The sequence below is a fragment of the Thunnus albacares genome, chromosome 1 (assembly GCF_914725855.1).
Source record: "Thunnus albacares chromosome 1, fThuAlb1.1, whole genome shotgun sequence".
Taxonomy (NCBI): domain Eukaryota; kingdom Metazoa; phylum Chordata; class Actinopteri; order Scombriformes; family Scombridae; genus Thunnus; species Thunnus albacares.
Window position 1 is genome coordinate 37914727 of NC_058106.1, and position 26122 is coordinate 37940848.

At 37.0% G+C, this 26122-nt stretch overlaps 1 protein-coding gene across 1 annotated transcript in view; it reads right to left on the bottom strand.

Annotated features, from left to right (window-relative positions):
• Positions 1–16941, bottom strand: part of LOC122986658 (interferon-induced very large GTPase 1-like) — a 75482-nt gene extending 58541 nt beyond the window's left edge. Inside the window, exons 1-10 of the mRNA XM_044357952.1 lie at positions 16666–16941; positions 16469–16565; positions 16253–16350; positions 15904–15987; positions 15727–15794; positions 15531–15617; positions 14938–14992; positions 14541–14741; positions 14340–14430; positions 13435–13500 (exon numbers count right to left, since the gene is read on the bottom strand). Coding sequence (XP_044213887.1) covers positions 13435–13500; positions 14340–14430; positions 14541–14741; positions 14938–14992; positions 15531–15617; positions 15727–15794; positions 15904–15987; positions 16253–16350; positions 16469–16565; positions 16666–16782 — 964 coding nt within the window. The 5' untranslated portion in view covers positions 16783–16941. The remainder of the gene's footprint in view (positions 1–13434; positions 13501–14339; positions 14431–14540; positions 14742–14937; positions 14993–15530; positions 15618–15726; positions 15795–15903; positions 15988–16252; positions 16351–16468; positions 16566–16665) is intronic.
• Between the last annotated feature and the right edge of the window lie 9181 nt (positions 16942–26122).

The window sequence follows — 26122 nt, forward strand, 5'->3', positions numbered from 1 at the left end:
ATTTAATGAAAATATACATATACATACCAGTAAAGTATAATATACATTATACCTCCACACCTGTGGAGCTGTCATGAAAATCCCTAAAAATGGCATCAGCCTCCTCTGTGCCTCTGACCACTTTGGTTTTGATGACCTTACCAGGACCTTTCAAGTAGTACAGTGCTCCATCTAGGAAATAGACTGTAACACATTTACATCAGCAAACACAGCACAGCTGGAATATTAGTTCATTAGTGGATGAATCATTTTGTTATTTATGTTATGCCTTGATGGTGTTTTTTTTTTTTTTGTTTGTTTGTTTTTTTAATTTGTAATATTAGTTTATTGTTTCACAAGGCACACAAACTGAACTCTTTGACTGAAGTTAAATAAAATGGTAATTCACTCAGTCTACAGGCTATAGGGTGAGTTTCTTATACATTGTTTACAATATAGCTTTATTTCAATTAGGTTCATATACACTCAGAGGCCACTTTACTAGGTTCACCTGTAAAATTCAATGCAATACAAATACAGCAGCTCTGCAATAAATTCAACCTTTACAAAGATAATGTTCAGTTGTGATTGACACTGTCAGAGATTGTTAATTAAACTATATATTTATTATTGAGGTTGTAGTGGACTGCTTTATATTTAGAGAAGCTTCTAATGTTTTACTCCACAGAGAGGAAGAAGAATATTAGAAACACATTTCAATATAATGCTGTCCAGTTCAACATCACCACTATGACCTCAGTAATAAACATAGAGATCTAGTTGAATTATCACTTCTGACAGTCTCACCTACAACTGAACAGTATTATCTTCCTAAATGTAGAATTTATGGCAGATGTGTTGCGTTGGACTGAATTAAATTGTATAGATGGACCAAATAAAAGTTGCCAAGGAGTGTATATGAAAGGTGGCAATAGCTGTTTTTGACAGTTAACAGTGTAAAAATAATAACAATAATCATTATTTATTCATATAGAAATATTTAGGCCTATTGGTAGACGCATGTCTGAAATAAATTGTAACATACATTTACATCAGCAAATATATTTAACATTACAGCTCATGTACATTAATGAGTGGACAAAATATTAGGAACACCATTCAATATAATGCACTCCAGTACACAACCATCCACTACGACCTCAATAATAAACATAAAGTAGAATTATCATCTTTCTGACAATGTCAACAACAACTGAAAACGTAAAAGCTTCATAAATGTAGAATTTATAGCAGAGCTGTTGTATTAGTTTGCATTAGATTTCACAGGTGTTCCTAATAAAGTGGCCGATGAGAGTATTTGTAGCTCCGGGGAGAGTAAAGATAAAAAAAAGAAACAAAGTCACACCTCAGCCACCCCCCTCCCTCTGATAAATAACCAACAGTATCTAATAAATCTTTAAAATGTTTTAGCTATATGTAATACAGTATAACTTTTCACTCTGACCCTGAGGCTGGAACACATAACAGGAAGTCAAAAGCAACTTTAAAGTCTTGTTTTGTTTTTACAAAAAGCTTTTTTCAGTTGCTTATTTTTGAAAGACATGTGTAGAGTTTTTTAGAGATTTTAGAGATTTGAGGCATTTCTGCCAACTGTGATCCAAAACTGTCAAAGCAATAATGAATGAAATGAAATGCATTGTCTTAATTTTTTTAATAACACACAAATTTTGCAAAATATTGAACACAAGCACAGAGACTGACTGCAGATTTCAGATGAAAGTCTTCTGAACAATATTTTCAGTCTTGTTCCTAATAAAGAGAAATCTGTTGTGTCACTTCATTCAATGTGAGAATATACAGACAAAACTTGACTATAATCAGTATGACATCACATGTAAAGAGACACATTAGGTTGGTTAGCTGGTGTTTGATTTATAAAAAAGTAGAAAAAACAACTGTGTTGTGAGTGTGTGAATGTAAGGTGGGAAAATCTTCTAAGGGACAACAGTCGACCTCTCTTCCTCAAATCCTAAATCTCATGAGAAAGAGAGAGAGAGCTGGAGAGAGAGAGAGTATATGTGTTGGTGCTGATGATGAACAACTCTGCAAACTCTGAAAGAAGTGAGGAGAGATGACGGCCTTCCTGCTCCCCAGCAGCAGATGTCACTGTGCTTAACATGAATGTTGTTCTGCAGTGGAACCACTGGATGGCAGCGTCTGACATGCAAAATGTGCAGCACTGAAATGAACTTTACATCAAAGTCTCCACCTCTCAGTTTTAACTGATAACTTTGTTCACATTCAAACTCCAACTGAAAACCGAATCAGTTGGAGTTAGTTAGTTAAAATAAAGGATTCTGAATATTTGCTGTTTTAATCAGACGACAAATTCAACACACACGTCGAGTCAACAATAAATCAAGTTTATATGCATTTATTTCTTTATATGTATATTTTATGTTTAGTGTTACAAAATGTATTTTGATCAGACTTGGCTGTGAGGGTCGGTGAGTGATTCAGATTCTGATTCAGATCAACTTTATTATCCCACACAGAGAAATCCATTTGGTCCAGTGCTCCAGACATAAAAGCACCAAAGAATCCACAATCCATCAGATTATTTGTCATGTTTTCATCTTGTTGGATCAAACACAGACAGGAGTTATTAATATATGAATAAGACTGTACAGTTTCTGATTTCAGACACTCTTAATTTTCCATTTAGAAAGCTGCAATAGAGTGTAGACTCCACACAAGATGGACTTGACTCTTGTGCCCTCAAGTGGTAGAAGACTGAACTTATCACTACTTCACTACTTCTCTCTTGTTCTCAATATTTGCTCTTTGAACTGTGATTCAGTGTTTCACCGTGTATTCATACAACAGATAGACTTTAATCCTCTTCAGATTTCAACTTAAATTAACAGCATCTACTGGTGTCTAGTGGTTCTATTTGTTAAAGGACCAGTTCACCCAAAACTGCAGAAAAACATTTTGTGAGTAACCTCTTGTGATATGTGTAGTCATGGAGAGAGTTTTGGTTTTATTTGTCCAGTGTTTGAGATGTCTGTCACCACACCAGTTCAATGGAGTTTCATTTGTGGTTCTCACAGCACTGAAAAGTTACATTAAATTAAAATCAACAGCAGTGTGTTTTCTAGAAAATGTGACTGTTACTGTGGATAATCCACAGAAAATACTGTAAAAAGATGTCAGATTAGTTTAGTAGAAAGTCTTTCCACTCAGAGTTGTTGAGAATGTGTCCTGTGGATTGTCCAGAGTAAGTGGGGACATTGTTTTTAGAAAGACGTGATACTGTTGAAGTCTTTTAAATGTCACTTTTTAATGCTCCTCCATTGTATTGGGATGGTGGCAGAAAACTCAGAGACAGATATCTCAACTGTGAAGATAAAACCAAAAATAGAGAATAATCCTCCAAATACCTGTAAACCACTCTGTGAATCATATTTTATAACATTGGGTCATAATTTTATACAATTTGAATCTAAACATGTTCTGAGTCTGTAGCGTTGATTAATAATTGATAACTGGTGTTGATAGACACTGTTGTCCCATAATGCAATGCACAATGGAAATAAAGGAACTACTGACAGCTGGTAAAGAGTGACACCATTGTTGTCAGTAGTGCAGCGGCTTTGATTACAGCTTTAAAAACATCAAACTAAAGTCATACATTTGTAGAAAACTTTATACCCAATATTTGTAAACTTATGAAATTTGAAATTGTCAATATTAATCTCAAGTTGTAGTTTGGTGTCAAATGTTGGAGATAAAGATATTTAGCCACATGATCTTTGTGCATACAGTATATTATCACCATCACTTATCATTATACACATAACTATACTGTATGTCAACCTGTAAAAAAGAAGAAAAAAAACACTGACAAAGCAAAACTTGTTTGTATCTTGTTTAATTCATTGTGTCAGAAGTTGAACATGATCAATAGAGCAGAAGATGCCACATTATTCCCACAGTTGGCTTGTTTAGACAATATTTAAACATGAGCTAAAAGGTCAATTACAACAACATAAAGACTCTTATTCACTGACTTTTATCAAACACACATCAAAAGATCAAATGTTTTACATGTTCCTATTAGAAATGAAACTGTAAAAATATTAAATAGTGATGACATGTTAGAAAACATCTGTTTCACATGGCCTTTGTTCTCCTTCATCATCAACAACAGCATCAGCATCATTATATTTAGCTCATGTCATGTACATAGTTGTGTTACAAAGTGACTGAGGGAGAAAATGTTCTACTCATTAAAAAGTAAAATGCAAAAATCAAAAAATACTTTTTAAAAGATAATTTGACGTGTTCAACACATAATATCTCAGAAAAAGTTAAACATCAACAACACATAAAAGGACGTCTCAGTATTTGTACATGAATCACAAAGTAATTTGCATCAAATGCAAACATTTCAACTAATGACAATTTATTTATTTTACTCTCCGAGAAAACATGAATAACTATTTTCATTGTAGCATGTTATGTTTTGCAAGAAATGTTAAAGAATAAAACTATAAAAACTGTTAAAAGTAGTAAAACATGTCACAAAACAGCATCTCATTACATGACCTTTGAATTACATACTGCAGGCCTATATCATCATCATCATCATCATCATCACATTTTTATTTAAAAGAATAAAATAAGAAAAAATATGTTAAATATTTAAAAGTCTGAGTAATTGTTTCTGTGCTTTCTGCCTCTTTGTTACATGTTCAGCTTCAGAAAGGCACCAAAGGCATCATTGACTGGTAGTAACCATTAGAAATCCAACTGCAAACACTGAATGAACCATGCTTACATCTTCATCATCATCATCATCACTATCTTGCACACTGGTTACTATTCACATAGTCATATATCAATATGAACAAAGAAAAGAATAACACTAATAATAATAATAATAAAAACTTGAAGAAATGAAAAACAAAACATTTGTAATGATCACAAACCAAAAAATAAAGATAAAAACATTTTTTAACAGGATCTTTGTTGTACATCATTTTCTTTGTCATTATCATTGTCAACATCATTATCATGAACACCAGTCATTAATCATGAGAGAAGAAAACAAAATGTCTGTAATCCTCAAAAATTAAAAACACAAAATAAAAAAGTAAAATAAACAGCACCGAAAAAGTTGATAACTATAACTATTTCTAGCTTTTCAACTTCTCAACAACTTGTTCAACTCATCATTTGTCATTCATCATGTTCATCAGACCAAAGGATGCCACAGTATTCACTGTCAGTAGCTGCTTTAATCTGAATTTGAGTTTGAAACACAAAGTCAGTTACAAAAAAACAACAAACATTAAAAATAAAACATTAAAAACAAAACTAATGTGTTTGGGAGGGTTTTCATTACTTTGAATGAGACTGAGGACTTAGGTAACATTAATGATTCAACCAAGCTGATCATTTTTTCAACAGTATTGATCGATATTGAATTTAACTTAATGAATTTGACTGATCTGATCTGCTGAATGCTGTAAGATGTTTAGTCCTCAAGTCCTCCTTTAGCTCGTCTCCAGTGTTCATTTTTGTTTGAAAAAATCCTGCATGTTTCATATTTGATTTTTGTTTGTTTAAAGACATTTGTACGTTGTTCACTTTATGTTGTAGGCGTCTTTTAACCCCTTCAGTGCTTTTTCCTTTGTGATTCTCCTCCAGGCCTCTGGAACATCAGCTGGCTTGGCCTCATATTCTTGAGCAAATCTGTCATTGTATTTTACCAGTACAAACTTCCAGTAGTCAGATGCCTCTATGCAAGGATCTGGAGGAATGTGCCAGTCTGGATAGTACTTGGTGTAGTCTTTGTAAGGATGCCACTCACATTCAGTATCTGTGTTGCTGAATTCAAGTTGACTGTGCACATCAGTTGTACACAGTGTTTCAACCAGCTTATCACTGCCATCATTCCTGTACCTACCAAGACCTTGTGGTCGATGAACAGCTGCATGATGCTGCTTGTGATCTTTGCCTCCAGCCTCACAGGGAACTTTACAAAATGGACATTGTTTTCCACAACCAAACACTCGCTTGAAAAGCTCCTCCTGTGGTTTGATTGGAAGTTTGTTCAGAGTCTCAGTGATGTTTTCAGACTTTGAGAATTCCTCCTGAAGCTGTTCTTTCAAGTCTTCTATTGACATTTTGAGGCTGTTGATAAATGGATGACATGTGCTTTGAATTTGAAACAAGGTGGTTTTTTCAGCCTCCACTGAAATTGAGATGTCTTTAATCAAATACTCCCGCATGTTGCTGATGAGCTCTGTGATGCTTTCATTGTTGTCTGGCAGTTGAACACCATCTGGTCCTTTTGTGGCCTGCTCTAAGGCTGCTGTGATTTTGTCAACTATCACCTTCAGATTCTTTTGTTTCAGATTGCACAAAGTTTTGTCCTCTAGCATTTGTTGCTGGATTTGCTGAAATATCCAATCTTTAACATATATTTCATAATTACAAATGTACATGACAAAACTGGCAAAGTCGTCCTTTTGCAGCAACTCTTCCTGAATGTTGTACTGGAAAGGGGAGCGGGAACTGAACTCTGCTGAATGACAACCTGTCAAAATTTTATCCACAATGTTTATCCCCAGAGATCTGTTGATGTACTCTTCCACAGCAGGTTTGATACAAAACTGGACAAAATGCTTTGCTTTGCGCTGACAATCATCTCTCTCTTTGTATAAATCAAGAAAATCTGCCAAGTACTGAGTCTTGCACTTCTGCAGCTGAATTTGAGGATCATTATCTGACAAGAATTTTTGGTGCATTTTGAGGAATTCCCTTGAGGCAATGCCACACATGTGAAGTTTCAGGTCAATCTCAAACTGTGTATTTGTTTTGTGACGCTTGTAACTTTGAATGAAGTCATCTATTTTTTTCAGAAGCTCCCTTGTAAAAGAGTCGTGATAATCTGTGTTTGTCTTTGCTTTATCAAACACAAACAGTGTGCAAGACTCAATGACACTGTCAGCAAACTTCTGCAGATCTTCTAGTCCCCGAAACAGGTGTTTAAACTTCTCCATAAAGGAGTCCACATGTTCATGTCTGGTTTTAAATGGAGTCTTCCCAATCTCCTTTAGGTCTTCAATGTTTTGGAATTTCTCATTTACATTCTGGTTAGCAAAATTTTTTCTCAACTGGTTGAGAATTTGTGCTGCAATATCTTGTTCTTTCAGGCCAGACACATTTTTTGTGGCTTCAGTCCACATCTTTTCAAACTCCTGTTTCAGCTGTTCATCAGACAGTTTATCAGAGTTTTTACAGTCACTCAGGAGCTTCATGACCTTGTCTTCAATCCCGCCTCTGTATTCCTTGTGAATGTCTTGAGCCTTTTTTGAACTTATTTTTAGCTCAAGGACATAATCCAATCTATTGTTCACAGAATAAACTATTTCCTTTGCGAGACTACTGATGCTGTTGAAAAAGTCAGTTTTGTATTTTTCTATCAGATTTACATTCTGGTCTTTCTTTTTGTAGTAGTTTGTAAGTTTCTCCTTCATTTTTCTTTCTTCAGATGCTATTTTTTCTGACACCTCTGATTTTTTTGATTCAACCAAAATGCTCCAAGTTTGAATATCAGATTCATTGTCAGAATTTAAGATTTCCAACTCTGCTTCTGTTTGCCAGGAGAGGATTTCTTTTCTGAACTGCCATTCCCATTGAGTGAACTTTTTGCAAAGGTTGTTGTAGGCCTGAGCCACAAGAGTGTTTCTGAAACTAAAGATGAAGTTCTCATATTTCACTGCTTTCCAGAGACTTTTTATCCATACTAGAAACTCTGGGATCTGTGAGACCTCATTGTTTTGGTTTGTTTTCACTGTTGTCAAAAGATTTCTCTTGAAATCTGCTACAGCTTCACTGTAACCTGTGTTCACTGGTGCCATCGGAGGGGTTCCATGCCAGAGTCCTGGGATGTTCCAGTTGTTTTTGTCTATGTCATAGTCCAGCACATCTGTGAATGCTTTAATAGAAGGCTTCTTTTCCATTTCAGCTGCGATTTGTGTCATTTCATTGAGCTGGTCCAAGAGATGTTTTCTTTCTGTTATGGTCTTTGCATGAGCTGAAACTCCAGAAACATTTTGATGCACAAAATGACAAACTGGCTTTTTACCAATATGTCTCATTCTCAAGAAGGCGTGAGCTGCAATTTGCAGGATGTCTTTCATTTCTGTTGAGTTCTCCATAGCGACGTTGATAATGGTGACATCACTTAAACCAATCACAAAGGTTGCCAGCTGGTTGTCATGCTCATAACTTTCCTCTAGTTCTGCCAAATCAGGAGATTTTAGACCCTCTGTGTCAATGAGAACTATAAATTCATAATTCAACTCATGTTTCATGTCCTCTCCAACTTTGAGGAAAAGCATATAAGCTCCTCTTGTGCATCTGCCGCTGCTGACAGGAAACTGCACACCAAACATGGTGTTGAGGAGTGTTGACTTCCCTGTACTTTGAACACCCAGCACAGTCAGTACTAACAGTCTGCTCTTCCCTCCAACCTTCTTGTGAAGCTCCATCAGCACATCTGTCACCCATCTCTCTGGGATGTTGGAAGCATCTCCGTCCAAGAGCTCTAAAGGATATCCATCCAACAGCATTTTAGCTGCCAAACCAGGGAGACGAGATATTTCATCAGCAGTGTTTCTTGAGCCAGAAACTGAGAACTCATAGATGAGTCCCATCTCTCTCATGTAATGCTCTACTCCTAAAGAGCTCTCCATCAAAGCCTGATCTAACACTGCAATGAGATTTTTATCTTTCTTCTTGCATTGCTCTTTGAATTTGTTGCGCAGCTCAGACAGTTTCCTCCGTGAATGTGTGTTAAACTTGAGTTTCATCCACTTAAGGAAAAAATCTCTTTTCTCTTTGTCACTTGTGGATAAAGTTTTAATAAAACTCTTCATTCCTTTCAACAGTTTTTGTTTGCTTTGTTCCTCCCTAATTTCTTGTTTTTCTTCCTGTAGTTGGGATTTATACTCTTCAAGGCCTGAGTCACCAGATTTCAATCTACACTCCTCCTTCTCTAACTGTGATAATCTTTTCCACTTATCTCCCTGCAAAGGAAGTCGTTCTTTCTTGTAGTCTGGTATACTTCGCCCCTTAATGTCAACCATGATCTCCTCTGCTGCTTTCTTTTGTTTGTCACTTGTGTTTTCATCCACAGATAGACCAAGTTCAACAGCTATTTTGTGCATATTGACAATGTTCAACGTAGCTGTTTCTTCTGGCAGTGAGGTCTTGATGGTTGCACAAAGTTTCTTTGAAAACTCTGCAACATTTACCTTTGGGTCTTTGATTTTCACGCTGCTTTTTGGTAGCTCTAACTCTTTCAGTGTTGTCTTGACAGACATCATGTCCTCTCTAGAGTTGTCCTTGCAATTAACAACAAAGAAGAGTTTGGATTTCACATCTTGAAGAGAAGTCAGAATCTTGTGCTCATTTTCTTCAACTTTGTCCAGGAACACAAAGGTAGCAGTTGACACTTGAAAAAGAAAATTGAATTGTGCGAGTGACTCACAAATGTCTCCTCTCAAATTGGCAAAGGCAACTGGTTCTGGAAATATGTCAAGATTTTTTTTGCCACAGGGAAGGTACCAGCAAACCTCGACCAAACCATTGGCAATTTCTCTTTTAAGTGTTCCTCCTTCCATATCTCTGTGTATGAAGATGTTGTGATTCTGTTGGCCACAACTGAGAACATGATTCACAACCTGTGACTTGGACAAACTACAGTTTTTCAGCCTCACAAAGGTAAAGAATGGTAGATTTGCTTGGATGATGTTGTCCTCAACAAATCCTCTTGATTCAGACAAATCATGTGGACACCACTCTTTGACGATGTCTCTCAGAGCCCACAGCATCAGGGAACACTGACTGTTATAACCATGAGGCAACAGCAGTGGGACAGAAAACTGACACATTGTCATCTTGAGGGCCATTTCCTGTTGCAAGAAGCTGTCAGCACAAAGAAAAAGTGCGACTATGAGGTCGAGAGGGTTAACCTTGTTGTCTGCAGAGTCATCTGCAGTGTACAGGTCTAAATCAAACAAATCATTGTTTTCCTCCTCATCATCATCATTGTTTGATAGTTGTGTACAGTTTCTGCATCCTGTGTTGATTTGAAAGAGTTTCCTGAGGAAGCACCATGGTATTTTCTCCAGTGATTCAACAGTTTCATCATAGATGCTGTTTTTATTGATTTCCAGAAGAGACCGAAGAGTGAGCTTGTTGGGATAAAATTTCTTAAGTCCAAGTTTGGAGAGAAGGTTGAAAAAGACTAGGAAAGAGAAAAAAAGATCATTTGTAAAAATTTCCAGAAAAATGATTAACCCTCTAGGACTTTTATGTAATATAATATTAATTTTTATTTGTATGCTGTTGACAACCAAATGTATGTATCTATAACATCTGGCATTAATATAAGTCTTGTTGCTCTCATTAACTTCCTTGACAAGATTAAGTGATAAGTAAATAAATCAGAGATAAATTAAGTTAAAGCATATTTACATTCACAATTTCCCTCCTGTTATTAGCCACTGTGTCCTCTACAATGGGTTTCTCTTTTATTTTATTATTACCTTTTGTCTGTCCATTAGTGTCATTTTAAATGAAAACTATTGTCTTTCTTGTTAGCACCATAAACTAAATTCCCATCACCTCCATTGTACTGAGGTGGAAGCAGAAATCTGAGGGGTGGATATCTTAAAACCTCTAAAAATAAATCTAAACCTTTGTATGGCTAGATTTATTTATTTATATTTTATATTTTGTTTTTAGATACCACTAGAGATGAGTTAGAAAATGTTTTTAAATGTGTTTTCAGTGTCATGTTGGCATTTATGGAGGACCTGATTTGAAGTTATTATAACAAAGGTTCAGGAACAAGACCACGCCCCTCTCTCTCATTAATTCAATCACCTGTGCCACACTAATTTAATCATCCGTGCATACCTATATAAGCGTGTCTAACCCCTTTCTCTCCCGTTCGTCTCAGTTCTTACGCCCCCTCCCCTCTCCCCTCTCAATGGGCATCATGGTGGCTCACAGTGGTTAGCACTTATGCCTCACAGCAAGAAGGTCCTGGGTGCGAACACTGGCCATCCCAGGTCCTTTCTGTGTGGTGTTTGCATGTTCTCTCCGTGTTCGCGTGGGTTTCCGCCGGGTACTCCAGTTTCTTCCCACCATCAAAGGTGGGTTAATACTTCCACATAAGTAATTCTTCTTGTCCTATTATAGGAACCACAGGGGGATGACGAAGCAGAAAGCGCATCAAGACGTGTCCCCCACCCTGGGTCTTGACCCCTGGGTTCCTCGACGCTCCAGCCTCTTTGTGATTCCATTTGGTCCACGGTCATCCCTATGCCATCGACCCCATCATCCCTCTCCTTGACCCCATCATCCCACCCTATACGACCTGGACCAACCTTCAGCTCCCATTCATCCCCTGGCAATCAACCCCTTTTATCCCTCTCCTCGACTCCACATCCAGCAACCATACACTATCCTCATCAATCCTGAACCCTCTCGACAATCCAAATAAATCTACTTTTGTACCGTTCAAATGGCGTGATCTTTGTTAGTGAATGAGTTAGTGGAAAATAGCCCCATGATTGTGGTTTTTTTTTTCTGATTCATTGGTGTCTTTAATATTAACATGTTATGAAATGTAGTTGTGTTTCTGATTTGTAACTGTGTTTTGTTCAATGTTGCTCCTCAGGGTTTATTCTAATTTGTACAGAAAATCAGTTGCATTGGCCTGTGTCAATTTAATTTAAAATGATTGTTCTTAAGAAAACCTCCTTGTTTGTTTGTTTGTTGGTTTGTTTGTTTCTTTCTGTCTGTATTCTCTACCACATGTTTTAAAAATACACAACATAGTGCTATTTCTGCAACACATTTATATTATTAAATCTTATATTGTAACATATAAGATGGCACACCAGTGTTTCTGGAGGAAAGGGTTTGTCTGGATCTCTGACAGTTCATGGAATCGACCTTTACTGCTGCTGCTACTAAATGATAGTATTTAACTTGCAAAAACAATAAGGATGCTGGTGATTTCCATGCCTCCATTTTGGGGACAGAAATCAAGTCCCCACTACATAAATCATTCAATTTTAGGGTGAAGACTTGATGTAAGTTCAAAGTAAGGTTAGGGTTAGCGCAAGGAAATTAATGTTAATTAATGTATGTGTGCGTGTGTGCATTTTGTATTTAATTATTTTGAATATGAGGATGCATTGTGCTTGTATGTAATTAATTCATGTATTAATTTATTTATTTGAATCTCTTTTAGGCCAACTCTATATAAAATATTTAATTAAATATAGACTTGCATATCTAAAAACATTAATGAACACAATCTGAATAGTTTTTTGTTGAACTTGAATTTGAAATTGACCATCAAGGAACTGTAAAATCTGCTGCAACAAAACTTCTCTTCTACTGAGACATTTAGGCTCAAGTGGATGTTTCGCTGATGTTGATGATGATGATGGTATGTAGGCTGTAATGGGAGGTGAGTGTAGGGCAGCTGCTCTGCAGGTGAACTGGACTGTTCTGTAATCTGATGTGAGTACAACTCTACTCAACAGTGTAGTGAGTAAAGGGTCTCTAACACAAAGTGAACCTAGTGAGCTAGTCTGCTGCTAACATTGGAGCTAACATTGGAATTGAACTGAGGCCCAAGTAAATATTTTATAATAGAATTCACGTTATCATTTCTTTTATTTTCCCTCTATCTACTCCCACTTGGTTCAATTCTCAGGAAACATGGCATTTCTTTTCATTGCTATGCAGATGACAGTCAGATCTATGTCCCCCTAAAAAAGTCAGACTCTTACAGTGTTAAGTAAATTAGGGCTCAGACTGGTTTAATAGGGATCACACAAACACAACATGCTGTCAGAGCTGAACTCACTCATTTCAACAACACTAAGAATGTTAACTTAGAAAACGCCCACCTGCTTAATTCACATCCAGTTGGATAATTGAGGAAGACCATGTTTTAAGAAAGATGATTTCATATTAAATATCCTCAGCCACATATATTTGGAAATATAAAATGAAACAAACTCCCCATTTTACAATCACAGGTTATAAAACACCTTAACAGAGATTGTGGTGTTTAGTGGCCACTTTAAAGCAATCCAATCAAATTGAAATAGTTTTAACAAATCCCTTTTGTAACTGTACCCCACCCATATATTCTGTTTCACTCAGAAATACATCACATTATGAAAGATAACTGTCATTTCACTTCAACTTTAAAGACAACTATGTGTACAATTTTAAAAATTCTGATTTGGTGACTCGTGGTAAGAGCCGGCCCCAGACCTTCAGGGGCCCTAATCAAAATTTGATTGGGGCCCCTCTGACTGTCGGGGCACTACAACAAGTGGGAAATGTATCTCTCTATAGGTTTAACTAAAACACATAACTTACCAGCACTGTCAGCTTCTTGGGTTACATAACCAGATTCTGCACCAGCAGTAGAGGAGGTTGATGGACCTGCAGTGAAATAAAGAAATGAATTAAAATGCAGAAGGCTACTGTTTTACACTCCCTTTATACTCATCAACCGCTGCTTTTTGTTCACACTTCTACATATGTTTACCTCATTATTTGAGACTTTGGCCACTTTTAATATGAACATCCAACAGTATAACATTATATATATATAACTGAAAATAAAGAAAAGCATAATAGGTCCAATTTAAATGATAATGACAGGTGAAGGCTTAAATTGAAGAAGACCCTTTTACCATTAAATTGTTTAACTTTAATCACAACTTACATTTATAATAATAATAATAATAATAATAATAATAATAATAATAATAATAGCTTGGCAAATCTCCAGAGACCATCAGCTCCTTGCGTGTAAGCTGGAGCTCGGCTACAAACAGCGATGGAGGCCCTGTCAGCTCTGCCAGTCAAAGTGATACGGGAACACAAGAACACAGTGCATCTCTTGCATCACTGCAGCCCGTCAGCTCACAGTAACACAAGAGACGTACAGTGAGCTTATATTCCTGTATCGTTCTGACTAGCAGGGCTACGGAGCTCTGGTGGCCATGCGCAGAAATGTTACAAGAAATTCAAAACTATCCAACTGATTTAATTCAAATAACTTTTCAGCTTTTCAAAAGCCTTTCATTCATTCATTAAAAACTTGTAAGTGTGTAATTAATATGTATTATTAGTATTATTACACTCCTTGTTATGAACCCAGAAATACAAAATAGTACGGCTAACGCTAAATGTAAGAGGCTAATGCTCTTATGTGGTTTAGTGCAGATTATCTCAAGATTCAGACATTGACAAATGGAGCCTATAGGCTTACATACCTTTATATTCTTGCTTCTCCTTGTTTCTCCTTTCATGCTCAGACACAAGTGTTCCTTTTTTGTCAGACATCATAAGAGTCTCTGACTGAACCTGTGACAAGTGACAATGCAAACACTGAGTAGAGAATAAATGTTTTATAACTGAACACAGGCTGCTTTATGTAAATTACTGTATCAAAGACAACTAATTGTGCTTTCCACCTGTGGTGTGAGGAACCTCTGTATCCTAAAGGAGAGGAAAGGTTCTTCCAGTATGCTGCTGACTGAGGGCCTCTCTGTGGGGTCGTGTTTCAACAGCCGTGCCGAGAGAGAACGCAGTTCTTGGGAGTAGTGATCAGACACAGGAGGGTAGAAGCCACTGACGATCTTCAGAGGTATGTCCATCATATTGCCAGCCTCAAACTGAGAGGAAATACATTTAGTACACAGTTTTAACCACTGCAGAAAAAATGAAGAAAGGAAAGATTATCCATTCTTGTTTGTCAACCATTAGACATACAAGAAAATCTAAATCAGTATGTGAGAGAACATTGCAATGTTGTGTAAGATACATTAAATCTACATGAATTAGTAAACAGCTCACACACAGAATACTTACTGCAGGCTTAAGAGTGCACATTTCATACAGGACACAGCCGAGGGCCCAAATATCACTGCAGAGGGGAGAAAGTCAGAGGAGAGAACAAACAAATAGACAAACTGGGATCAGTTCTGAGGGTAGATTTACATTTATTCAATAACAGTCACATTCAAACAGGAGAAAAAAGGACTATTGATGAGAAAACTATCAATTGGACATTAAAATTGAGGTTTAAGTTTATTGACAAAACTCCAATATATTTTAAAACACAACATATCAGACTTTATCAGTTATTGAACAATAAAGTCCTAGACTTATTTCCATTTTTGTCCCTGAGTTTCTGTTTAATTTACTTCATTCAGTTAACTAAAGTTGATCAGGTTACATGCAAACTTAAAAAAGTTTAAGAGGAAATCAATACTTCAGCAACTTCTTGTTGTAGATATGAACAAGCAGGTTCGCTCAATAAAGAGGAGAATATATATTCTTCACCTAATCCTGCATGACTCACAGTCAGTTCAGTGGGGAGAGAACTTGTCCGCTGGATTACTATTAAATATTAATTTACACCATAAATGAGACAAACACAACGTAGAGCATCAAGTTAGTACCTTTTGTTGTTATATGGTTTGTTTTCGCAGATCTCTGGTGAAAGGTAAAGTCGTGTTCCTGTGATTGTTGATGCCAGTTCTTCAGTGCTGCAAATAAGAAGAGAATAGAACACAGACTGTATTATGTTTTACTATTTCCATTTTAATCTTGGCTTTATAGAGATCTGCAGATTCATTCAGATGACATTTTACATACCTGTTCAGCACCCTTGAAACTCCAAAGTCCCCGAGCTGTACAGTCCTATCTTTTGTCAAAAATATGTTCTATACAGACATCATGAAAAGACATGTAATGTCATTATCATGGGTTTATACAATACAAATAAAAATGCATCATCACTGAGGCAAGATCATGTGGTGCATGAAGCAATACCTGTGGTTTAATGTCCCTGTGGAGGATTTTTCCATCGTGGACGTGCTTTAGTGCCAGACAAATCTGCACAAACCAGTCCAGGATCTATGAAAGCAGAGAAACATAAAGCCACACTAAGAGTATCAACTTGCACTATATACATCATCTGTAATTCTAATGACCGATAAAGCGAAGGAAATAATATTAAAAACATTAAAAAGAGTCTAAATACATGTTAAAGACATATACAGTGAAGTGGAATAGTGAGTGTTATATGATGAATTCTATCCACATGTTGTACAGTTTCACCCTAAAGATTATCAGGTTTATCCTCAACATTCATGATTGTCTTGAAGAGTTAGTAGCTTACTTGTTTTTCTGAGAAAAGTTCTCCTTTCTGAGATTTGATCTTCTCTAAGAGGTCTCCTCCCTCACAGTAGTCCATCACAATACACAGACAGTCCTTCACTAAAAAGATTTTTATACAGCATAAGGAACATGCATGAAAACACGTGTATGCATCAGGGTATCATTGCAGTAGATGACCTCAGTGATTCTTTGAGGTTACAGCTAAGATCATTTATACCTTCAAAAGACTCTTTATACTGGACAATGTAGGGATGACTCATCTTGGCGAGGACTTCAACTTCTTTTTGAGCCTTCTGCCTCTCTTTACTTGACATCTGTCAAAGTGAGAGGGACAGATAATGTGAAAGAGCAACGTAGTAAAGAGGAGCTCAAATGAACACTGAAATTGTGGAATATTATACAAAGGGTGCTTACTGCAGATATGTCAATCTCCTTGATGACATATTGGTGTCCATCCTCTTTGGATTTGACAAGGTTGGCCGTTCCAAATACACCTTTCTCAATTTTCTTCACCTTTTCATACTTCTCCATGTTAGTGGAATGACTGCCACCTCATGCTGGCTCTGCAGAGAGACGAAGGAGCATATTGTAAAGCTGTGCTCGAGCTGATCAGACTTTGATAACAAGAACTTAAGAGATTGAAAAAATGTAATTTAATACACTTTTGTTAACTTCAATCATTTGGACTCTGTGTCATCCTGTCCCGGGGTTTATATGGCTTTTTAAGAATAAAATTCAAGCACCTTTCAAGCACTTTCAAGGTACCTGAACTAAATATTTCAGGAGCTCTTGAGGGCTTTATCATCAAATCTAAATTGGTAACATAAATGCAATTGCAAAATTAAAGTTCACAGAATTCCTTTATACCCACAGCAATCAATGTATATTGTCACTTTATTTTATCAGCTGTTCTTATTAACTTTGTATGTTTTGATAATAATTATTTAATGCTTGCTAATTTCGGAGTAAGGGACTTATCTAGCTATGAATGACAAGTGAACACAAGAATAACAGCTGATGCACACAGCATCAGGGAACACTGACTGTTATCACCATGAGGCAACAGCAGTGGGACAGAAAACTGGCACATTGAAATCTTGAGGGCCATTTCCTGTTGCAAGAAGCTGTCAGCACAAAGAAAGAGTGCGACTATGAGGTCGAGAGCGTTAACCTTGTTGTCTGCAGAGTCATCTGCAGTGACCAGGTCAGAGTCAAACAGATAATTGTTATAATTCTCATCCTCATCATTATCATCATCCTCCTCCTCATCATCATCATCTTCATTATTTTTTCTTAATTGTGTACAGTTTCTGCATTCTCCATTGAAATAGTTTTCTGAAAAAGCACCATGATATTTCCTCCACTGATTCAACAGGTTCATCAGAAATGCTGTTTTTGTTGAGGAGAGGCCAAAGAGTGAGGTTGTTGGGTTAAAATTTTCTCCGGTCCAAGTTTGGAGAGAAGCACTTTTTGCGTCCTTTAGATATCACACCCACTAAGATTTTATTACAGAATTTCAGGAGAAAGGTCAACATAATGTCTAAATAATCCAACCCAGTCGCCATAACCCAATAAAGTTCTCTGTGTATTTTCACTCAATCACATTCTTGGACATTTGTGTGATACTGTGAAATGTTTTAGATGAAAAAATATAGTTTGTCTTCTTATTTTAAGCTGCAAGGTACACCTAAGGGGCTGCCAAATTCAAAATGAAATCGACAGAGTTAGTTTCTTAAAGCAATTAATTTTTCCTAAATGTAAAGTATTGATTAAGTCATCCAGCCACATCATTATGGAGTAAGAATTGTATTTAATTTTTAATGATTGAATTCAAGATTCAAGTCAGATTCATTGTTGATTCAGATAAACAACAGATGATAAGTAAAGGATCTGGTGCTAGATTAGAAGTGATGGCTTTAGAGATCATGAACACATCATCAAAATGCCAGACCAAAAGAGTTGGTCAAGCATGAAAACACTATAGCTTAAGGTTGCTTCAGCAAGCTCTCATCATCTAGAGACACATCTGGATAGATTTTGTGTAATTTTATCCCAGAAAAGTGGAGTTTGTGTAGTATCTTGAAATGAAACTGATTAGCATTGCTTAAGATTGTGTGTATGTGTTGAAGCCCTCCCTCTCATATATCATGAGGAACAGTGGCGCCAAATTCTTTCTCCCAATTCAGTCTAAAACTGTCTCGAAAAGGGGAATCCATGTTAGCAGGAGATCATACAGATAAAATGGAAGTTTTTTGCAAGTAGGTGTTGTTTTAAGACAATTATTTGTAACTGAACTGGTTTCAGTCTCAAAGGCTGTTAAGTGTTTTCGTACATAATTTCCTAATTGGAGATATTTTAAAACTATTATTTGAGAGTTTATATTTGTGCAAAGGTAGCAAAGGTATGATCCGTGTATCGGTCTCCTACATTACCTGCCTCATTACATGTCTTTTCATGCAAAAATTTAAGGGATGGATATTTCAAAACCTCTGCAGAAAAAAACAGAACTATTTTACTATTTTTATGGCTACATACCACTAGAGGTGAACTAAAAAATGTGTTTTCAGTATCATAAAGCCATTTATTGATAACCTGATTTTATATGGTTCTGTCTTGTGATTAGTTAGTGAAAAACTGGCCTTAAATCCCATACTTTAGTCCTGAGGTGCAGAAAGTATAAGTAAGTAAGTAAGTAAATTTATTTATATAGCACCTATTTTAACACAAGTTACAAAGTGCTTTACATCAACATTGGTGCACAAAGAAAAGAGGACAAGAAAACCATAAAAGACACATTCAAGAACACATAGAGACATCACACACAAATGAACACAGAAAGTATAGAGGCAGCCAATGTAGCGAGGCTAAAAACAGGAGTGATGTGAGATATGCAGCCCGTCCAAGTTAACAGCCTAGAATAGAAAGCTGCATTTTGTACAAGCTGAAGACATGACAGGGCAGCTTGGCTAAGGCAAGTGAAAAGAAAAAGAAAAGAAAGATCAAGATGGAGAGTTCCCCCTTATCAGCCTGCACAAGGATGTCATTCATGACTCGTAACAGAGCAGTTTCAGTACTGTGGTTTTGACGAAAATCAGATTGAAATTTATCAAAGATATTATTCCCTTCAACAACTTGAGGAAGCTGCTAAGCAACAAGTTTTTCCAGTATTTTGGAAATGAAAGGTAATTTTGAGATGGGTCTGAAATTGTTTAAAACAGCTAAACCAAGGCCAGGTTTTTTTTTAGAAGGGGCTGGACACTGGCTGTCTTAAACTGATCGGGGACATAGGCAGAGGTGAGGGACATGTTTATAATAGTGAGTACAGCCAATGACAGGAAGGACCTCTGAGAAGAGTTTGTTGGGTAAGATATCAAGATTGCAGGAAGACAGGCGCAGATGAGAAATTGTCTATGGGGTTTTGCATGGTAATGGGGGCAAAGTGGGTTGATACATTTAAAACAATAGTAGGTGGATCAAAAGCGGTGGATGGGAGCACAATGTTGGATCTAATTCTAATGATCTTGTTGACAAAAAATTATAAATGCAATTCACAGTCTTCAGTTGAGGTGGTAGAGATAGTGACAAGAGTGGGTTGTACAAGCCAATTGATTGTGCTAAACAGAGCTCGGGGATTGTGTTTATTAGCAATAATTAAATCTGAGAAATAAGCTGTTCTTGCATCCTTGATTTTTTGATTGAGCAAAGTTAAAAGTTCTATCATGTATAGAAAGTGAACACTGAGTTTTTAACATTGAAAATATGACTTTGCTGGGAAGAAAACAGCATAGCAGAAATTATAACATTGCAAACAACACAACCTTACAGAAGACACTCAATTGCAGAAAATATGACATTACTGAACATGTAACGTTGCACCAAACAAAACCTGTGTTTTTTGAAACGCGGTTTTGTTCTCTGGAATTGTTGTATTGTCTGCAATGTTAAGTCTTTTGTGATCTTTTGTTGTGCTTTCTGTCTTGTGTCTTGTTAACTAGACACTTATAAAACAGACATTTCTAATGTTGTGCTTTGCTCCTCAGAGTTTACACTAATTTCTATAGAAAATCAGCTGCAATGGCCCGATGCAGTTCAATGGAAAATTATTATTCCTCAGAAAACCATTCTGTCTGTCTGTCTTTCTTTCTTTTTTATTCTCTACCCCGTGTTTTTATCACTGAGCCTGATAGCATCTTGCTACACAACACAAGAGCAACAGACTCTGATCAACAACCTAAAGTAACTTTCCTGCTAAAATCTCCTCTTATCTAGCTTACAAACATGAACACACGTCTTGTCCTGCAGCTTAGCTTGTTGAATGAGCAACCAAACAAACATTCACCGCGGAAAAGTGTGTTAATTAGCAGTTTATTACATTACATCAACATGAATTTAATTACATTATGTAATTTTGCATAGAACTGCCATATTTTGATATTAATTTCTGAAAAAATGATTTGTATTAAATACCACAATGTTGACTGAAGCTACATCACACAGACCTAGTATGCAGTGTAACAGCCCTCTGACTTTGCCATGACCCTCAGGTTTGTGTCTTGTGTGCTGTGTGTGTTTTATCTCTCTTCAGGTCCAAGTAGGCAGAGACTATATTAATGCAACTGGGTGCTGCTGGCACCTCTCCATCCAGAATGCATTCAGGATCAGTCATCCTCATTCCTTTCCCTCTCACCTCATCACTGGCTCTCCCCCTGCACCACATCTTTTCTTTTCTTTTGTTTCACTTCTCTTTAGTTTACACCAAACAACATTACACATTCATACATCCACTCACTAACACCACTGATATACTGACTTACTATTTCATACATTTGATTAATATATTTTGATGCAGTTTCTAAAACATAAATGTAAAAGCATCCATTTTTCAGTACAAACGTGTATTTCTCTTCATTTGTCATGGCCTAAGAGCCGGGTCATGACAGCAGGAGAAACTGAATGTAATCCTCTTGTCTTTAAAGGGTTAAAACAATATCTCATCCATATCTCATCTCATTTTATTCATGCAAATACAATGCAGGAGAATGGAGTTTTGTATGTGGTGCTCACAGGTGCATCACTAGTTTTCTAGAAATGGTGTCCATAGACCTCACTGTCACTGATTATATGCGAACTGTTAACTTTGAGGTCTGTGTGTGTGTGTTGGTGAGAGAAAGAGAGAGGGAGAGAGAGCATGAGAGCAGCAGCACAAAAACAAAGGGTCAAACGTACCTTAAATGTAGGTAATGTGAGTGGAAGCGTACCTGTTGGCGCTCATCTATCTGGTTCCGTTGTTGTCGTCTTTTCTCTTCATTCCCCCGCACATCAAAACCTAGAGACACAATATAATCTCTTTTGTTTGATAGAACCAGATTTATTCAAAAATATAAATACTTAGCAATCTACTAGTCAGTCACAACTACACATATTCTATCAGTAACTGGATACATTTATGTGTAGCTTCAAATTATATTTCAAAACCTTTATGCAACATTTCAAGTCCAATACAGAAGAGTCAAATGGTTTCAGCATACTAAGGTTCACTGTAACTTACCTGACATCAGGCTGCAGGAGACTCTGAGACTGTCTGCATCTGCTTCTGTATTTATACTTGATATAGAAATCGAAAGCATTTTATAAACCTGAACAACCGGTTTCTGTTGACCATTTCTTATCTTGATTTGCTTTTGTAATCAGTAAGTTCCAGACTGGGGTTTACTCGACTCTTCCATCCATATCAATTTGATGATAGAATTCTAAATTATTATTGTTTTCTGGCACGTCATTGACGATACATGCAGATTTTATTTGTTTTTGAAGGTAAAATCAGTTTGTCTAAAAATTAAGGTTAAGATTAACAAAATATGGGGGTGAGTAAGTTTTTAAAACACCGAAGAGCCATATATTATCATCTAAACACAATAACTGTCTGTCATCAGCAATATAAGTTATGTTAAGGGGTTAGTCTATCCCACTATATACCTGTGGAAAAATTCACAAGCAGTTTTGCTGTAAACACTTCATTTATCAGAAATCGCTGAAACATTTCTTCTTCACTTCCTTGTAGTTGACCAGAATCCTTCTCAGTGTACTGACAGATTGACTGATATGAAATACTTTTACATGCTGTTGAAAATCACCACCCATACACTGGAATGTAAAGGGAGATAACAGTGTTTTGGATGTTTTTGTGACAAGCAGGTTTTATGTTTCAGACTCAACAGTGTAGTGAGTCACGCAAGACGCCTGTATGAGCCACATTACACATTAAAAATGGTTCATGTCTGTGGCTTAAATCTCATCATCTCATTCCTCAAGGTAACTAATGACCTCCTTACAGCAGCTGACAGGGGGGAGAGCGCAATTTTAATTCTTTTAGATCTAAGTGCAGCTTTTGACACAGTAGACCACACTATTTTAGTTGACCGTCTTAAGACCTGGGTGGGCATCAAGGACACTGCACTTGATTGGTTTTATTCTTACATTTAGAAAGAACCTTCTCGGTCACCAATTTTATTTTCCATCTATATTCTTCCACTTGGCCAAATCATTCAACAACACTACGTTTCTTTTCATTGCTATGCAGACGACACACAGATATACCTTCCCCTGAGACCCAGTGACCCAAGAAGCCTAGCTGCTGCTGTAGATTGTCTCAGCGATGTCAACTGTTGGATGGCACAAAATTTCCTTCAACTCAACAATTCAAAAACAGAAGTCATACTGTTCAGTCCCCCTAATCCAAATAACCCCATCAGTCTTGGTCACCCATCCACCTACATGAAGCCCACCGCCAGAAATCTCGGAGTGCTGGTTGATTCAGGTCTAAGTTTCAAACCACACATTAACAAAGTTGTCCAGTCCTGCTTCCTCCAAATCAGAACCATTTCCAGAATTAAGCCAATGCTCTCCCACTCTGACCTTGAAAAAATCATCCACGCTTTCATTTTCTCTAGACTAGATTACTGCAACTCCCTCCTTTACGGTATAACACAAAAATCCCTGTTCCGCCTCCAACTAGTTCAGAACGCAGCAGCTAGGCCTCTTACTGGTTTTAACAGACAACATCACATCACCCCAATCTTGGCTTACCTCCATTGGCTCCCTGTTCATTTTAGAATTGATTTTAAGATTTTACTGATCACTTTTAAAGCACGTCTGGGTCTGAAGCTCCAAGCTACATAACAGATATGCTGACCCGGTACGAGCCAGCCCTTAGATCCTCAGGTGGGGCCCTTCTGGGCGGTCCAAAGTCGAGGCTTAAATCTAAAGGTGACTGTGCTTTTTCCATCAGGACCCCTCAAATTTGGAACGACCTGCCTGAGGAGATAAGGCTCGCCGAATCACTTCTTTTAAATCACTTCTTAAAACCCATTTTTACAGACTTGCTTTTATGTAATGTTGTCTTTCGATCATCTTTGTATTGTCTTTTAATCTTTTTATCATCTCTCTATTGTTTTTCTTTGTCTTCTGCTGCCGTCTTCTTGAGGTCAGACCTGTTATTGTTTTCTGTGTCATGTCTTTGCTTTGCATTGTACTGCTTTTGCTTTGTCTGTCAAAGCACTTTGTAAACTCTGTTTTTAAAGTTGCTATATAAATAAAAATATTATCAGTCACTTTTTCCAAACACTGATGATACTTGGGATGAGGCTCTTCTTAAACACATGTTTAGTTGCCAGAGGGACTCTATAGTGCCTCACAGAGCTCAAAGGCTCAAACTGGCTGAATAAGATAGTAGCTCTCTGCCAGGATATTCCTTGCTTTCTTCCTTGTCCTTTCCATTAAGAATTGAATCAAGGAATTTTGGGGTTTAACAACTATTCTGCTGGCCCTAAGAACAATCCTGGATATTCTGAGAACTACAACTGAAGTGACTGTACCAGCCCAACACCCTCAAGAAAAATTCTGTACACTAGTTTTAACATTTATTATATTACAATTTTTTCTCATTAGAAATTTTACAAACACAAATATCATGTGCAAGTGATATTTATGGGTGATGGCCTGTGATGACATCACTGCAGTCATGTCAAGTCTAGATTCGTCTCATGAATTGCTTACAGTATCTTAAGTGACTGACCAAAGAGAATGTTACAGTGGATTTGATGGAGACAAAAATCTATGACTTGATGTAAATGACAGGACAGATATGAAGCAGTTAACAAACTGCCAGTTTTGTTAACTGCAGGTTTGATCTTATGATTTGATGCACTGTGTCAAAAAAGATTATATGTCATTATGCTGTCTGGAGTGAATCTTTTGTTCCAGTTTTCTTTTTTAAACACCACTATGTCCTTTTCATGATTGTATGAAGAGTTCTTAGAACACAACAGCTTTTGGGACGTGCATTTGCTGTTCTGCAAATGGACACAGATTTTTGGTGTAGCAACGCAGAAAAAGTATCTTCTGCCTTGCTATTTGCAGCCATTACCAAAAAGCAAGAGGTGCATTACCATCAACCTTCAGACTGGAGTAGAGCCTGGGAAAACCAACAGGAGACATATATAAATAAGGGTAAATGAAAGTTTATTAAATCAAGTACAATTTGAGGTTCTAGTATTTTAAGCTTAATTTATACTTCTGCGTTAAGGTGTTATGCTGTACCAAGGCTGGATACATGTGTTGATTCTGTTGCTTCCTGCAGCTAACATGTCTCTTCTAAAATATAACTATAGGTTGAGCCTCCAGCGGCTACAGTGTGGAGATACCACAAGGACTGTGATTGCTCAGCATGAGTTGCTTGTGCTTTCTCCTACAAGCTTCTGACACCTGAAGTGATTGTAGAGAGTAAAGACAATATAAAGCAAGCTGGAAAAAAGGCTTAGTTATCTTCTTCTTTTTCACTGTCTTCATCACAGTCAAAAAAGTAGTTTGGAAACATTAGTCTGCTCCATAGACTGTATCTGTTTGTGATATTAAGTGTAATATCATTCAGTGTGCTCGAGTCATTTCTCTGAAGTTTGCTGTTCCTGGTCTTAGAATCACCTGATTCTGCTGCATATTGCTGGAAGATCTGCAGAGAACTCCTTTTCACTAAAATATCAGTGGTAATGCTTGTTGTTATTCAGACAGATACAGACACTGATTAACATTCAGGCCAGAGGCTGCAGACCTGTCAGTCTGGGTCGACTCGCCTCAGTTCAGCAGGACTTTGTCCTGATTATCACTTAAGTATCACTTTTGGGAGACTTTCTTCTTTTCCTCCACTACATCCCAGAGGTTCTTGCTCACTTAATTACACTGCGTTTATTGAAGGGCCGGAGTTATTTAGCAGGTCTCTTAATGTAAATCATTCATTTTAGGGTGAAGACTTGGTTTAAAGTTAAGGTAAGTTTAGGGTTATGTTAAGGTTATTGTCAGGCATGTGGTGGTTAAGGTTAGGATAAGTCTCCAGGAAATGAATGTAAGTCAATGTAATGTCCTCTGAAGTGATGGAAAGATAACATGTCTGTGTGTGTGTGTGTGTGTGTGTGTGTGTGTGCACACATATCTCAGCGGAGCTGGTTTTGCTTGTCCTTGAATCACAGCAACAAAAAAAGACAAGCGTACACACACACACACACACAAAGACAGAAAGAAGTGAGGAGAGATGACGGCCTTCCTGCTCCCCAGCAGCAGATGTCACTGTGTTTAACATGAATGTTGTTCTGCAGTGGAACCACTGGATGGCAGCGTCTGAAATGCAAAATGTGCAAGAATGAAATAAACTTTACATCAAAGTTTCCACCTCTCAGTTTTAGCTGTTAATTTGTCTTGATCACATTCAAACTCCAACTGAGAATCAAATCCAGTGGAGTTAGTAAGTTAAAATAGGTGCGAGTATTATTCGAATATTTCAACTATTATAGTGAACATTACACCTCGAACAAAAAGAGTA